The sequence below is a fragment of the Haliotis rufescens genome, unplaced genomic scaffold (genome assembly GCF_023055435.1).
Source record: "Haliotis rufescens isolate VD_foot unplaced genomic scaffold, xgHalRufe1.0.p SCAF_51, whole genome shotgun sequence".
Classification (NCBI taxonomy): Eukaryota; Metazoa; Mollusca; class Gastropoda; order Lepetellida; family Haliotidae; genus Haliotis; species Haliotis rufescens.
Genome location: NW_025964235.1, coordinates 1760384 through 1779360, shown reverse-complemented (window position 1 = coordinate 1779360; position 18977 = coordinate 1760384). Strand labels below are relative to the sequence as shown.

At 46.1% G+C, this 18977-nt stretch overlaps 1 protein-coding gene across 5 annotated transcripts in view; it reads right to left on the bottom strand.

Moving 5' to 3' along the window:
• Window positions 1–18977, bottom strand: part of LOC124140619 (WD repeat and HMG-box DNA-binding protein 1-like) — a 38310-nt gene that overhangs the window by 10165 nt on the left and 9168 nt on the right. For 4 of the 5 annotated variants that reach the window (XM_048384822.1, XM_048384820.1, XM_048384824.1 and 1 more), the window contains 8 exons: window positions 17239–17345; window positions 16601–16685; window positions 15890–15928; window positions 8969–9185; window positions 8677–8846; window positions 6340–6524; window positions 2770–2851; window positions 1678–1843 (listed from right to left, as the gene is read on the bottom strand). In XM_048384822.1, the coding sequence (XP_048240779.1) occupies window positions 1678–1843; window positions 2770–2851; window positions 6340–6524; window positions 8677–8846; window positions 8969–9185; window positions 15890–15928; window positions 16601–16685; window positions 17239–17345 (1051 nt within the window). The remainder of the gene's footprint in view (window positions 1–1677; window positions 1844–2769; window positions 2852–6339; window positions 6525–8676; window positions 8847–8968; window positions 9186–15889; window positions 15929–16600; window positions 16686–17238; window positions 17346–18977) is intronic. The other variant, XM_048384821.1, reaches the window with a different exon arrangement.

The following is an 18977-nucleotide window of genomic DNA, read 5'->3' as shown; positions in this document are numbered from 1 at the left end:
TAAAAATATATCGGTATGGTCAGTTGGTAAAAACTGTAGATACTATTTGCTGTTTGATAGTTTTCTTGACAACTACAGTGATCGCTCGCTATTGCGCTCTTCGATAAAGCGCTACTTCGGTTATTACGCGCGGCAACGCATGGCTCCCAAAATTTATGTACACTTTTAATACTGAGAGTTTTACACAGACATGATTGTATTGTTGTTCGTTGTTTATTTGCACATAACGCTTCTCATTGCATAATCAACGGTTTATCGCTGAATGGAGTTCTAATAATCTGTTTGAAAACATCCGCGGCAGGTCCCGGAAATACGATTGTTCTACTAGTTAACTTTTCACACTATACATCCTTTGATCTTAGAAGCGCATGCATGCAATAAAAGAGAACCACAAGTGAAGTTTATATTCTTAATTAGTGGGCAATCCAATTTAAGGCTAAACTGTCACACACATGTAGTTGCTGTCACAACACGGCGGTCATTCATTTCGTAATCGCGCTTTCGTAACATCGCCTGTTTTTTCCCCGTAGTTATAACAAGCGATTTCATTGGATTAAAATTTGTTTCTAATGACGCTTTCTTGCCGAAATCTGCTACAAGTTTCGTGATTGGTCAATTTTGAGCACGTGACCTCAGGCAGCCAATCAAGCTGTGATACAAAGCTCGTGTTTGATAAATTTCAGAAGTTAGCGAAAGATTTTTTGTTAAATCGTGTTATTCTGAACGTTTTAAGCAGGAAATCACGATATATATTAAAAATATGGAACTTTGCGAATGTATCGTGCTAGGTTACGAGCTGTGACAAAGATTTTTCATGCATATATTTTTGCATTAAACGTTGTGTCCGAGCCGAGAATTCAAGGCGACGAAAGCCGAGATGTCATTTGACTTACATTACACGCGATCGCACGAAACGATGGAAATAATAACTTAGATGTAAGTTTGATTACTTTTAGATATATTTTTGTTGATTTTATTTATCACTTTGTATAATATATTTAAAGATTTGCTTAAAATAGTCTTTATTTTGCTCTTTGACATGTTCGATGCGGACCCGTTGTCGAAATGTGTGTCCGAGAATTTTATTTTCAATAACATCGCGGGAAATAGTGAATAATTTTGTAATTTATTGATAAAAAATGATAAATTAGAATGGAATACGTATTTCAGACATTGTGAAATATGACAGATTTAATAAATGAATGATATTACAGGTAGATCTAGGACAAAATATATACTATTTTGACGTGACGTGAGATAAACACATAGGCCTATTGATGATTTGAGATTTGCCGAGCGCGCTCCCCCGCCTCGGCCTCGGTTAAATGGCTCATCGTCTATAACGCCCACCAATTATTTGGACCCCATTGGTAGCGCAATAGCGAGCGATCACTGTAATTGTAGATCTATTAAAAATTCAGGGTTTCAACTGAAAAATAAAGATATTCTCTTTGGCATAAAATGTAATAAATAACATGACGAGATGCAGTTAAGAATAACAAATCTATTTGAAAGAACTGACTTGCACAGTTGTTGGTGATACGTATGTGTAATTTGTCATAGGAAAAAATACAATATTTCCATATCACTGAAAGCCTTGTCTTCTGATGTTGCACTGGGTCGACGGAGCGGAGATGGCAGTGTAGTACATTGTCAGAAGCATTGTCATAAACTTACCCATGCCAGCGTGGTATGTTATCAGGAGCGTACTGTCGTGGCCTGCAAGGGAGACAACTGGGCCAGGGATGGAGAAGAGATCCTGCTGGACGCCAGCTTCACTGAATATCCTCAGATTCCTGGCATCAGTAGCTACGGCAACCCAGCCAGCACCAGCCGTGACCGCCTATGGAGAGAATTGGCAGGTTTAGTGCCCAAGTCAGTTCTTTCATATCAGCACTATGACAGCAGTAGAAATCAATAATACAGCTACATTGTATTTCACAAAGTCTGGCCGTAGTTAGCAATATTACAGAAGGCTATTGTCAGTACTAGTATCACAGTCAACATTGGTACAACTGTATCAGTCTTGATGTTAGAGCTACTGTGTTAGAGCTACTGTGTTAGAGATACATTAAACAGATGCCTGTTGACAGCAAGCATACAGTGACGCCCTGAACAAGGCACACTGCTGGGGAATAATGGTGCAGTCATCATGGTCACATACTGAAACACCAATCTCATTAAAATCAGACCTTAGTTCTCGCTACCGCTAAACAAACATCTGAAGACATCCCATTAGAGGTCACGTCAGAACGACCTTTCATCCGACCAATCCGTGCGTCGCTTACCAGATTATGAAAGTGACAGTTGGAATGTGATTTCTAATCATGCAATCGCGAAAACTTTAACATGGGGTATTCCGAACGATAGTTACGGGTCTAACGACTGAATCCTTACAATCTAGACCATCTATTAGCCATTCCAGAATGTTTTTTTGTTCAGGTTTCAAATTTGTAATCGAGAATATGTCAAAATATGTTTCGAAGCGTAGTCGCCAATTTAAAATTTGTGCCGTAAAGCACGAGAAGGCTGCCTTCTTATTGGTCATTCCATTGGTCGGTCAAAGTTCGCACAAGGTCCGTCTGACCTGACCGGTAATGGGATCTCCTCAGATCTTTGTTTAGCGGCAGCGAGAACTAAGATCTGATTTTAATGAGATTGACTGAAACACCTGCTTATTGTGAACTGGATGCTAGAGTACACAATGTGGGACTTGTTACAGGGACAAATTGTTCGGTTCATCAAGTTCACTGAGTAGAAAACACTGACCTGGGCCTCTTCTCCCTCGGGCAGACATACCGTCCATTCCTTGCTGCTGTCCCATGACCCAAAATGCATGCACATCACCTTACTGGAACACGGAATACAATGCTCATAACCTTACTGAAACGGAATACAATGCACATCACCTTACTGAAACGGAATACAATGCACATCACCTTACTGAAACGGAATACATTGCACATTACCTTACTGAAACATGGAATACAATGCACATTACCTTACTGAAACATGGAATACAATGCACATCACCTTACTGAAACATGGAATACAATGCACATCACCTTACTGAAACATGGAATACAATGCACATCACCTTACTGAAACGGAATACAATGCACATCACCTCACTGAAACATGGAATACAATGCACATCACCTTACTGAAACATGGGATACAATGCACATCACCTTATAGAAACATGGAATATGACATCACCTTACTGAAACATGGAACATGACATCACCTAAATGAAACATCGATTGGACAGCACATCACCTTACTGAAACATGGATTGGACAGCACATCACCTTACTGAAACACCTTACTGAATACAATGCACATCACCGTAATGAACGTGGAATATTACATCACCTTACTGAAACATGGAATAGACATCACCTTACTGAAACATAGAATAGACAGCACCTTACTGAAACGGAATAGGCAGCACATTACTAAAACATGGAATAGACAGCACATCACCTTACTGAAACATTGAATACAATGCACATCACCATACTGAACGTGGAATATGACACCACCTTACTGAAACATGGAATAGACATCACCTTACTGAAACATGGAATAGACAACACCTTACTGAAAAACATGGAATATGACATCACCTTACTGAAACATGGAAGAGACAGCACCTTACTGAAACATGGAATAGACATCACCTTACTTAAAATATGGAATATGACATCACCTTACTGAAACATGGAAGAGACATCACCTTACTGAAACATGGAATAGACATCACCTTACTGAAACATGGAATAGACAGCACATTACTGAAACATGGAAGAGACAGCACATCCCCCAACTGAAAAACATGGAATATGACATCACCTTACTGAAACATGAAAGAGACAGCACCTTACTGAAACACAGAATAGACATCACCTTACTGAAACATGGAATAGACAGCACATTACTGAAACATGGAATAGACATCACCTTACTGAAACATGGAATAGACATCACCTTACTGAAACATGGAATAGACAGCACATTACTGAAACATGGAAGAGACAGCACATCCCCCAACTGAAAAACATGGAATAGACATCACCTGACTGAAAAACAATGGAATATGACATCACCTTACTGAAACATGGAATATACATCACCTTACTGAAACATGGAATAGACAGCACATTACTGAAACATGGAATAGACATTACCTTACTGAAACATGGAATAGACATCACCTTACTGAAACATGGAATAGTCATCACCTTACTGAAACATGGAATAGACAGCACATTACTGAAACATGGAAGAGACAGCACATCCCCCAACTAAAAAACATGGAATAGACATCACCTTACTGAAAAACATGGAATATGACATCACCTTACTGAAACATGGAATAGACATCACCTTACTGAAACATGGAATAGACATCACCTTACTTAAAAAATGGAATATGACATCACCTTACTGAAACATGGAAGAGACATCACCTTACTGAAACATGGAATAGACAGCACCTTACTGAAACATGGAATAGACAGCACATTACTGAAACATGGAATAGACATCACCTTACTGAAACATGGAAGAGACAGCACATCCCCCAACTGAAAAACATGGAATAGACATCACCTTACTGAAAAACATGTAATATGACATTACCTTACTGAAACACAGAATAGACATCACCTTACTGAAACATGGAATAGACAGCACATTACTGAAACATGGAAGAGACAGCACATCCCCAAACTGAAAAACATGGAATAGACATCACCTTACAGAAAAACATGGAAGATGACATCACCTTACTGAAACATGGAATATACATCACCTTACTGAAACATGGAATAGACATCACCTTACTGAAACATGGAATAGACATCACCTTACTGAAACATGGAATAGACAGCACATTACTGAAACATGGAAGAGACAGCACATCCCCCAACTGAAAAACATGGAATAGACATCACCTTACTGAAAAACATGGAATATGACATCACCTTACTGAAACATGGAAGAGACATCACCTTACTTAAACATGGAATAGACATCACCTTACTGAAAAACATGGAATATGACATCACCTTACTGAAACATGGAAGAGACAGCACATTACTGAAACATGGAATAGACATCACCTTACTGAAACACATGGTATAGACATTACCTTACTGAAAAACATGGAATATGACATCACCTTAATGAAACATGGAATATGACATCACCTTACTGAAACATGGAAGAGACAGCACCTTACTGAAACATGAAAAAGACATTACCTTACTGAAACACAGAATAGACATCATCTTACTGAAACATGGAAGAGACATCACCTTACTGAAAAACATGGAAGAGACATCACCTTACTGAAACATGGAAGAGACAGCACCTTACTGAAACATGGAAGAGACATCACCTTACTTAAAAAATGGAATATGACATCACCTTACTGAAACATGGAAGAGACAGCACATTACTGAAACATGGAATAGACATCACCTTACTGAAACATGGAATAGACAGCACATTACTGAAACATGGAAGAGACAGCACATCCCCCAACTGAAAAACATGGAATAGACATCACCTTACTGAAAAACATGGAATATGACATGACCTTACTGAAACATGGAATAGACATCACCTTACTGAAACATGGAATAGACAGCACATTACTGAAACATGGAAGAGACAGCACATCCCCCAACTGAAAAACATGGAATAGACATCACCTTACTGAAAAACAATGGAATATGACATCACCTTACTGAAACAAGGAATAGACATCACCTTACTGAAAAACGTGGAATATGACATCACCTTACTGAAACATGGAAGAGACAGCACCTTACTGAAACATGAAAGAGACATCACCTTACTGAAACACAGAATAGACATCACCTTACTGAAACATGGAAGAGACAGCACCTTACTGAAACATGGAAGAGACAGCACCTTACTGAAACATGGAATAGACATCACCTTACTGAAACATGGAATAGACATCACCTTACTGAAACATGGAAGAGACATCACCTTACTGAAAAACATGGAATATGACATCACCTTACTGAAACATGGAAGAGACAGCACCTTACTGAAACATGAAAGAGACATCACCTTACTGAAACACAGAATAGACATCACCTTACTGGAACATGGAAGAGACAGCACCTTACTGAAACATGGAATAGACATCACCTTACTGAAACATGGAATAGACATCACCTTACTGAAACATGGAATAGACAGCACATCCCCCTACTGAAAAACATGGAATATGACATCACCTTATTGAAACATGGAATAGACAGAGAATGAGGTTTCTGAGAATATACTCATAACACGTACCTGGGGACGTCGTCTTCAGCTGAGCAGGCCAGCACCAGTGCCGTGGAAGTGAGTGTGGCCAGGTGACAGTCCAGGCTGTTTGTCAGGTGCATGGCATGGTGCGTGGCCGTGCTGTGGAACTCCACATCAATGGAGTTCTCCTCATCACTCACGTATTGCTTCACGATGCCCACATCATTCCACACCTGCCGGCAGACAGCAGGGCCTTTCATACAGAACAACACGGGGCCTTTCATACAGATCAACATGGGGCCTTTCATACAGATCAACACGGGGCCTTTCATACAGATCAACAAAGGGCCTTTCATACCGATCAAAATGGGGCCTTTCATACAGATCAACATGGGGCCTTACATACTGATCAACACGGGGCCTTTCATACAGATCAATATGGGGCCTTTCATACAGATCAACATGGGGCCTTTCATACCGATCAACACGGGGCCTTTCATACAGATCAACATGGGGCCTTTCATACCGATCAACATGGGGCCTTTCATACCGATCAACAAAAGGCCTTTCATACCGAACAACATGGGGCCTTTCATACCGATCAACATGGGGCCTTTCATACCGATCAACATGGGGCCTTTCATACCGATCAACAAAAGGCCTTTCATACCGATCAACATGGGGCCTTTCATACCAATCAACAGAGGGCCTTTCATACCAATCAACAAAGGGCCTTTCATACCGATCAACAAAGGGCCTTTCATACCGATCAACATGGGGCCTTTCATACAGATCAACATGGGGCCTTTCATACCGACTTTGTTCATCTATCAACTACATCAAGTATGAAGTACATGTTTGGCACTTGATTACAAAATTCATGCCTGAAATCATTTTGAATTTAGGGCACATCACTGGGGTAGAAATACCAAGAAAACATCAAATGATCATTCACTTTTTTCTTCAACTAAATGCATGAAATCTGAACTGGTGTGATGACCTACCATGTACCTGCTCGACAGGTGTGACGATCTACCATGTACCTGCTCGACAGGTGTGACGATCTACCATGTACCTGCTGGACAGGTGTGACGATCAACCATGTACCTGCTCGACAGGTGTGACGATCTACCATGTACCTGCTCGACAGGTGTGACGATCTACCATGTACCTGCTCGACAGGTGTGACGATCTACCATGTACCTGCTCGACAGGTGTGACAATCTACCATGTACCAGCTTGACAGGTGTGATGACCTACCATGTACCTGCTCGACAGGTGTGACGATCTACCATGTACCTGCTCGACAGGTGTAACGATCTACCATGTACCTGCTCGACAGGTGTGACGATCTACCATGTACCTGCTCGACAGGTGTGACGATCTACCATGTACCTGCTCGACAGGTGTGACGATCTACCATGTACCTGCTCGACAGGTGTGACGATCTACCATGTACCTGCTCGACAGGTGTGACGATCTACGATGTACCTGCTCGACAGGTGTGACGATCTACCATGTACCTGCTCGACAGGTGTGACGATCTACCATGTACCTGCTCGACAGGTGTAACGATCTACCATGTACCTGCTGCACAGGTGTGACGATCTACCATGTACCTGCTCGACAGGTGTGACGATCTACCATGTACCTGCTGGACAGGTGTGACGATCTACCATGTATCTGCTCGACAGGTGTGACGATCTACCATGTACCTGCTCGACAGGTGTGACGATCTACCATGTACCTGCTCGACAGGTGTGACGATCTACCATGTACCTGCTCGACAGGTGTGACGATCTACCATGTACCTGCTCGACAGGTGTGACGATCTACCATGTACCTGCTCGACAGGTGTGACGATCTACCATGTACCTGCTCGACAGGTGTGACGATCTACCATGTACCTGCTCGACAGGTGTGACGACCTACCATGTACCTGCTCGACAGGTGTGATGACCTACCATGTACCTGCTCGACAGGTGTGACGATCTACCATGTACCTGCTCGGCAGGTGTGACGATCAACCATGTACCTGCTCGACAGGTGTGACGATCTACCATGTACCTGCCCGACAGGTGTGATGACCTACCATGTATCTGCTCGACAGGTGTAACGATCTACCATGTATCTGCTCGACAGGTGTGACGATCTACCATGTACCTGCTCGACAGGTGTGATGACCTACCATGTACCTGCGCGACAGGTGTGATGACCTACCATGTACCTGCTCGACAGGTGTGATGACCTACCATGTACCTGCTCGACAGGTGTGATGACCTACCATGTACCTGCGCGACAGGTGTGATGACCTACCATGTACCTGCTCGACAGGTGTGATGACCTACCAGGTAGTGTACCTGCTGGACAGGTGTGATGACCTACCATGTACCTGCTCGACAGGTGTGATGGTGTGGACCCAGGCTGGAAAGGCCTCTGCATGGGAGTTGGCTTGAAGGTGTTGGTCGGCACAATGGTGGCAGGCGGTGGTAAACTGTCTGCAATACTGCTGGCATCATCGTCCTTCGGTAAGAGCTTGATGTCTTTCAGGAAGTCTAGATATAAGTAGAGGTTATATAGATGACTTAATAATGAAGTATTTATAAACAAAGCTTGTTGATATCAAGTTAGCAGCATTCCCAGCACAATTTAAGTCACAATAAAGGATTATTTGTACCTCCATCATCATCGTCCTCATCATCATCATCTATCAGTGGCTGGCTTTTCTTTGTGCTTGGCGTCTCCCCTTCCGCAGGATCGGGTGTTCCCTCGTCATCGTTGCCAGGGCCAACATTACTGGCTTCCAGGAGCAGATCATCATCATCATCAAAAACTCCAGCAAACTGCCCTGCATTCATCTGCTCGTCCCCATCAGGCTGTGGAAGACAAGCAGGCTACACTACATCAAGCATCAGCTACCCAGTGTATTTACATCTACAGCCTCAGAAATTGAAGCATTGAGAATTGTTTCAGAATTACAGCTCTCAAATGCAATCATATATTTACTTAATTTAGTAGTCTCAGGCAGGTGTACTAGTGTGAATTTCAAAGTATTGTGATAAATACACTGGATCCATTTGCCTTCATAGCTTTGTTTGAATTATGGTAAGAATAGATGTCTAAATTACTGAGTTCTTTCTATCCCCAGTGCTCAAATACAACGTAATTCTTGTAAAATCCCACAAGGCAGAACATCCCCGATCCAGTATCACCAGTCAGGCGACCTCCTCATTCAGCTGAGACTTCATCCAGAAGTACCTTCTGATTCAATATGTCAAGGGCTTGTCTGTAAGATCTACCCCGAATGACAGAAGAGAGATTATGATTGGTTGTTGATTTCAAGGTCAAGGAGAAATATTTTGTGCTTAGAAAGATGGTGATGGCAGTGATGGGTCCAGGGTGTTCATCAGAATACCACGGGAGACAGAACACACTGGGCTATGAAGGGTGCACCAAGAGACAGAACACACTGGGCTATGAAGGCTGCACCAAGAGACATGACACACTGGGCTATGAAGGGGGCACCAAGAGACATGACACACTGGGCTATGAAGGGGGCACCAAGAGACATGACACACTGGGCTATGAAGGCTGCACCAAGAGACATGACACACTGGGCTATGAAGGCTGCACCAAGAGACATGACACACTGGGCTATGAAGGGGGCACCAAGAGACAGAACACACTGGGCTATGAAGGCTGCACCAAGAGACATGACACACTGGGCTATGAAGGGTGCACCAAGAGACATGACACACTGGGCTATGAAGGGGGCACCAAGAGTCATAACACACTGGGCTATGAAGGCTGCACCAAGAGACATGACCCACTGGGCTATGAAGGGGGCACCAAGAGACATGACACACTGGGCTATGAAGGGTGCACCAAGAGTCAGAACACACTGGGCTATGAAGGCTGCACCAAGAGACAGAACACACTGGGCTATGAAGGCTGCACCAAGAGACATGACACACTGGGCTATGAAGGGTGCACCAAGAGACATGACACACTGGGCTATGAAGGGGGCACCAAGAGTCAGAACACACTGGGCTATGAAGGCTGCACCAAGAGACATGACACACTGGGCTATGAAGGGTGCACCAAGAGACATGACACACTGGGCTATGAAGGGGGCACCAAGAGTCAGAACACACTGGGCTATGAAGGCTGCACCAAGAGACATGACACACTGGGCTATGAAGGCTGCACCAAGAGACATGACACACTGGGCTATGAAGGGTGCACCAAGAGACATGACACACTGGGCTATGAAGGGTGCACCAAGAGACATGACACACTGGGCTATGAAGGGTGCACCAAGAGACATGACACACTGGGCTATGAAGGGGGCACCAAGAGACATGACACACTGGGCTATGAAGGGTGCACCAAGAGACATGACACACTGGGCTATGAAGGGTGCACCAAGAGACATGACACACTGGGCTATGAAGGGTGCACCAAGAGACATGACACACTGGGCTATGAAGGGGGCACCAAGAGACATGACACACTGGGCTATGAAGGGTGCACCAAGAGACATGACACACTGGGCTATGAAGGGTGCACCAAGAGACAGAACACACTGGGCTATGAAGGGTGCACCAAGAGACATGACACACTGGGCTATGAAGGGGGCACCAAGAGACATGACACACTGGGCTATGAAGGGTGCACCAAGAGACATGACACACTGGGCTATGAAGGGTGCACCAAGAGACAGAACACACTGGGCTATGAAGGCTGCACCAAGAGACATGACACACTGGGCTATGAAGGGTGCACCAAGAGACATGACACACTGGGCTATGAAGGCTGCACCAACAGACAGAACACACTGGGCTATGAAGGCTGCACCAAGAGACATGACACACTGGGCTATGAAGGGTGCACCAAGAGACATGACACACTGGGCTATGAAGGGTGCACCAAGAGACATGACACACTGGGCTATGAAGGGTGCACCAAGAGACAGAACACACTGGGCTATGAAGGGTGCACCAAGAGACATGACACACTGGGCTATGAAGGGGGCACCAAGAGACATGACACACTGGGCTATGAAGGGTGCACCAAGAGACATGACACACTGGGCTATGAAGGGTGCACCAAGAGACAGAACACACTGGGCTATGAAGGCTGCACCAAGAGACATGACACACTGGGCTATGAAGGGTGCACCAAGAGACATGACACACTGGGCTATGAAGGCTGCACCAAGAGACAGAACACACTGGGCTATGAAGGCTGCACCAAGAGACAGAACACACTGGGCTATGAAGGGTGCACCAAGAGACATGACACACTGGGCTACGAAGGGTGCACCAAGAGACATGACACACTGGGCTATGAAGGCTGCACCAAGAGACAGAACACACTGGGCTATGAAGGCTGCACCAAGAGACATGACACACTGGGCTATGAAGGGGGCACCAAGAGTCAGAACACACTGGGCTATGAAGGGTGCACCAAGAGACATGACACACTGGGCTATGAAGGCTGCACCAAGAGACAGAACACACTGGGCTATGAAGGGTGCACCAAGAGACATGACACACTGGGCTATGAAGGGTGCACCAAGAGACATGACACACTGGGCTATGAAGGCTGCACCAAGAGACAAGACACACTGGACTATGAAGGCTGCACCAAGAGACAGAACACACTGGGCTATGAAGGGTGCACCAAGAGACATGACACACTGGGCTATGAAGGGTGCACCAAGAGATAGAACACACTGGGCTATGAAGGGTGCACCAAGAGACATGACACACTGGGCTATGAAGGGTGCACCAAGAGACAGAACACACTGGGCTATGAAGGCTGCACCAAGAGACAGAACACACTGGGCTATGAAGGCTGCACCAAGAGACATGACACACTGGGCTATGAAGGGTGCACCAAGAGACATGACACACTGGGCTATGAAGGGTGCACCAAGAGACATGACACACTGGGCTATGAAGGGTGCACCAAGAGACATGACACACTGGGCTATGAAGGCTGCACCAAGAGACAGAACACACTGGGCTATGAAGGCTGCACCAAGAGACAGAACACACTGGGCTATGAAGGGTGCACCAAGAGACATGACACACTGGGCTATGAAGGGTGCACCAAGAGACATGACACACTGGACTATGAAGGCTGCACCAAGAGACAGAACACACTGGGCTATGAAGGGTGCACCAAGAGACATGACACACTGGGCTATGAAGGGTGCACCAAGAGACATGACACACTGGGCTATGAAGGGTGCACCAAGAGACATGACACACTGGGCTATGAAGGCTGCACCAAGAGACATGACACACTGGGCTATGAAGGGTGCACCAAGAGACAGAACACACTGGGCTATGAAGGGTGCACCAAGAGTCAGAACACACTGGGCTATGAAGGCTGCACCAAGAGACAGAACACACTGGGCTATGAAGGCTGCACCAAGAGACATGACACACTGGGCTATGAAGGGTGCACCAAGAGACATGACACACTGGGCTATGAAGGCTGCACCAAGAGACAGAACACACTGGGCTATGAAGGCTGCACCAAGAGACATGACACACTGGGCTATGAAGGGTGCACCAAGAGACATGACACACTGGGCTATGAAGGGTGCACCAAGAGACATGACACACTGGGCTATGAAGGCTGCACCAAGAGACAGAACACACTGGGCTATGAAGGCTGCACCAAGAGACATGACACACTGGGCTATGAAGGGGGCACCAAGAGTCAGAACACACTGGGCTATGAAGGGTGCACCAAGAGACATGACACACTGGGCTATGAAGGCTGCACCAAGAGACAGAACACACTGGGCTATGAAGGCTGCACCAAGAGACATGACACACTGGGCTATGAAGGCTGCACCAAGAGACATGACACACTGGGCTATGAAGGCTGCACCAAGAGACAAGACACACTGGACTATGAAGGCTGCACCAAGAGACAAAACACACTGGGCTATGAAGGGTGCACCAAGAGACATGACACACTGGGCTATGAAGGGTGCACCAAGAGACAGAACACACTGGGCTATGAAGGGTGCACCAAGAGACATGACACACTGGGCTATGAAGGGTGCACCAAGAGACATGACACACTGGGCTATGAAGGCTGCACCAAGAGACAGAACACACTGGGCTATGAAGGCTGCACCAAGAGACAGAACACACTGGGCTATGAAGGCTGCACCAAGAGACATGACACACTGGGCTATGAAGGGTGCACCAAGAGACATGACACACTGGGCTATGAAGGGTGCACCAAGAGACATGACACACTGGGCTATGAAGGGTGCACCAAGAGACATGACACACTGGGCTATGAAGGCTGCACCAAGAGACAGAACACACTGGGCTATGAAGGCTGCACCAAGAGACAGAACACACTGGGCTATGAAGGGTGCACCAAGAGACATGACACACTGGGCTATGAAGGGTGCACCAAGAGACATGACACACTGGACTATGAAGGCTGCACCAAGAGACAGAACACACTGGGCTATGAAGGGTGCACCAAGAGACATGACACACTGGGCTATGAAGGGTGCACCAAGAGACATGACACACTGGGCTATGAAGGGTGCACCAAGAGACATGACACACTGGGCTATGAAGGCTGCACCAAGAGACATGACACACTGGGCTATGAAGGGTGCACCAAGAGACAGAACACACTGGGCTAAGAAGGGTGCACGAAGAGACAGAACACACTGGGCTATGAAGGCTGCACCAACAGACAGAACACACTGGGCTATGAAGGGTGCACCAAGAGACATGACACACTGGGCTATGAAGGGTGCACCAAGAGACATGACACACTGGGCTATGAAGGGGGCACCAAGAGACAGAACACACTGGGCTATGAAGGGTGCACCAAGAGACATGACACACTGGGCTATGAAGGGTGCACCAAGAGACATGACACACTGGGCTATGAAGGCTGCACCAAGAGACATGACACACTGGGCTATGAAGGCTGCACCAAGAGACAGAACACACTGGGCTATGAAGGCTGCACCAAGAGACAGAACATACTGGGCTATGAAGGGTGCACCAAGAGACATGACACACTGGGCTATGAAGGGTGCACCAAGAGACATGACACACTGGGCTATGAAGGCTGCACCAAGAGACATGACACACTGGGCTATGAAGGGTGCACCAAGAGACAGAACACACTGGGCTAAGAAGGGTGCACGAAGAGACAGAACACACTGGGCTATGAAGGCTGCACCAACAGACAGAACACACTGGGCTATGAAGGGTGCACCAAGAGACATGACACACTGGGCTATGAAGGGTGCACCAAGAGACATGACACACTGGGCTATGAAGGGGGCACCAAGAGACAGAACACACTGGGCTATGAAGGGTGCACCAAGAGACATGACACACTGGGCTATGAAGGGTGCACCAAGAGACATGACACACTGGGCTATGAAGGCTGCACCAAGAGACATGACACACTGGGCTATGAAGGCTGCACCAAGAGACAGAACACACTGGGCTATGAAGGCTGCACCAAGAGACAGAACATACTGGGCTATGAAGGGTGCACCAAGAGACATGACACACTGGGCTATGAAGGGTGCACCAAGAGACATGACACACTGGGCTATGAAGGGGGCACCAAGAGACAGAACACACTGGGCTATGAAGGCTGCACCAAGAGACATGACACACTGGGCTATGAAGGCTGCACCAACAGACATGACACACTGGGCTATGAAGGGTGCACCAAGAGACATGACACACTGGGCTATGAAGGGTGCACCAAGAGACATGACACACTGGGCTATGAAGGCTGCACCAAGAGACATGACACACTGGGCTATGAAGGGTGCACCAAGAGACATGACACACTGGGCTATGAAGGCTGCACCAAGAGACAGAACACACTGGGCTATGAAGGGTGCACCAACAGACAGAACACACTGGGCTATGAAGGCTGCACCAAGAGACAGAACACAACACAGTTTCATCATCCCTGCAAGTTCATTAAGCTGTCAAAAAAATAACAATAAACATAGGCAAGGGAAACATAAACATTGACAGAAAATGTCATCACCCAAAAAAATTAAACTTTAATGTTTACATAAACTATATTAACTTTCTTTACTTTTCAACATGGCTGTTGTAGCGACCATTTTGTTAGATCAGAATTTTGCATGCATTATCAACTGTCACCATTTCTGGGATCATCGAGCAGTTCCTAACATACAGGTGACCGACACGAAGTGGGTGAAACATTGTGACGCTGACTCCTATGTTACGTGGGCATGTTGTGCTGACTACATCACCTGAACGAGGCCGACCTATTCGATCCCGGTTTTCAAGGGTCAGAAAAGGTCTTCAGCAACCTCTGCTTGCCATAAAAGGCGACTATCCTTGTCGTAAGAGGCAACTAACGGTGGTCATGCTTGCTGACTTGGTTGATGCATGTCATTGTTTCCAAATTGCTTGGATCGATGCTCATGATATCAAATAATGGATTGTCAAACGACTATTTACAGACCACCGTCATAGAGCTGGAATATTGCTGCGTGCGGCATTAAACAACAGACCAAAAAAAAGAAGAAAAAAAAGCTTACCTTATCTGTCGTTGCCAGGTCAAGCACCCCTAGCTGTCCCTGTGTAACAGAAAACGTCAGTGTGTGAGAGAGTGCCCCAACAATACCAACACTCAACACTGGTCGTATGAAGTACCGAGGCACTGGGACATACTACAGACTGGAATAAATGCAGCAAAACATGCAGCTGTAAATATGCATTCTTATTGTGGTATCCTGAGATCAGACTTATCTTGTAGTTCCACATAATTGTTTACTTTAGAGCATCGATGAAAATGTCCGCCATAACAAGCATCTGACAACGTTACCCAACATGCATTGCTAAGGTCTTACTGAGTGAAATTGCAAGGGTCCATTCATGTACAATGATGATTTACATAAAGATTACAATACTTATGCCTCAATACTGGGAATGTACTTGTCACCCTAACATGGCAGGAACCAGTGGGTCCGTATCTCGCCACTCGCCACACTTGTTTTTTCAAACTACTGACTCTTAAGATTATCAGATTTTAATGAATGACATCAGATTTATATCTTCAGAATGGAGGCTAACTTGTCAACTTCTTGTCCATGTCAATCGCTGCATATTCACAGCATCCAATATATTATATTTGATTCTAGGGCCAACTGCTGTGGAAAACTGCCCTATAGAAAAATTGAGACCTCTGAAACAGCCATGTTCTCACCTCCTGGGTGAACATACACCTGCGAGCGAGGTACAACACCTACCTCCGTATCACAGAGCGCGAGCTGGGAGGAGTTGCTAGGGTTCCAGGCTAGAGCACAGATGTTCAGACCCTTGTCATGCCGCTGCCTGGAAGAAGACGGAGATAGAAGTCGTGTCGAATGTGCCGAATCTCACAACAATGCAATCTATTGAAACCCTGTTAGTTTGGAAATACATTCACAACACTGGACAGTTTCTCTGATGCCATGCCCTGGGTACTATACATCCACAGTCGACAGTCAACACAGTAGAGGCATCACTGTCATCTGGAGCATCGACAGACATGCCATGCTGGGGAGCTTAAACCCTCAATAGATAAACCCACTTCAAGTTGTGTCAATAGTTTCAACATTTGTCAATCTGCATACTTATCAAAGACATGAAAGTATCCGTTTCACTGAAGTAGAATCACATGATGTCACATACGGAATATGTAGGCCTGTAAGAGTGAGTGAGTGAGTGAGTGAGTGAGTGAGTGAGTGAGTGAGTATGGTTTTATGCTGCTTTTAAGAGTATTCCACCAATATCACAGCAGGGGACACCAGAAATGGGATTCACACATTGTACCCATTTGGGGAATGGAACCAGGGCCTTCAGTGTGACGCTGTAAGCATGAAGTAAATAACTGCGATGTACTTACTTTTCTACACACTTGCGTGTGTTCCAATCGAAGACAACGATAGACCCATCACAGCATGCAGCAGCCAGCAGGTTCCCGGGAGGCGAAAATGTTAAGATGGACACAGTCTGAAGGACAACGGGAGAATGTTAAGATGGACACAGTCTGAAGGACAACGGGAGAATGTTTAGATGGACACAGTCTGAAGGACAACGGGAGAATGTTAAGATGGACACAGTCTGAAGGACAACGGGAGAATGTTTAGATGTACACAGTCTGAAGGACAACGGGAGAATGTTAAGATGGACACAGTCTGAAGGACAACGGGAGAATGTTAAGATGGACACAGTCTGAAGGAAAACGGGAGAATGTTAAAATGGACATAGTCTTAAGGACAACGGGAGAATGTTAAGATGGACACAGTCTGAAGGACAACAGGGGAGAATGTTAAGATGGACACAGTTTGAAGGACAATGGGAGAATGTTAAGATGGACACAGTCTGAAGGACAACGGGAGAATGTTAAGATGGACACAGTCTGAAGGACAATGGGAGAATGTTAAGATGGACACAGTCTGAAGGACAACGGTAGAATGTTAAGATGGACACAGTCTGAAGGACAACAGGAGAATGACCAGGGCTCACTGACACATCATCAGAGCACCCGACACATCATCAGGGCACACTGACACATCATCAGGGCACACTGACACCTCATCAGGGCACACTGACACATCATCAGGGCACACTGACACATCATCAGGGCACACCGACACATCATCAGGGCACACTGACACCTCATCAGGGCACACTGACACATCATCAGGGCACACCAACAGATCATCAGGGCATAGTGACACATCATCAGGGCACACTGACACATCATCAGGGCACACTGACACATCATCAGGGCACACTGACACATCATCAGGGCACACTGACACATCATCAGGGCACACTGACACATCATCAGGGCAAACTGACACATCATCAGGGCACATCGACACATCATCAGGGCACACTGACACATCATCAGGGCACACCGACACATCATCAGGGCACACCGACACATCATCAGGGCACACCGACACATCATCAGGGCACACCGACACATCAGGGCACACCGACACATCATCAGGGCACACTGACACATCATCAGGGCACACCAACACATCATAAGGACACACCAACACATCATCAGGGCACACTGACACATCATCAGGGCACACCGACACATCAGGGCACACTGACACATCATCAGGGCACACCGACACATCATCAGGTCACACCGACACATCATCAGGGCACACCGACACATCATCAGGGCACACCGACACATCATCAGGGCACACCGACACATCAGGGCACACCGACACATCAGGGCACACTGACACATCATCAGGGCACACTGACACATCATCAGGGCACACCGACACATCATCAGGTCACACCGACACATCATCAGGGCACACCGACACATCATCAGGGCACACCGACACATCATCAGGGCACACCGACACATCAGGGCACACCGACACATCATCAGGGCACACTGACACATCATCAGGGCACACCGACACATCATCAGGGCACACCGACACATCAGGGCACACTGACACATCATCAGGGCACACTGACACATCATCACGGCACACCGACACATCATCAGGGCACACCGACACATCATCAGGGCACACTGACACATCATCAGGGCACACTGACACATCATCAGGGCACACCGACACATCATCAGGGCACACT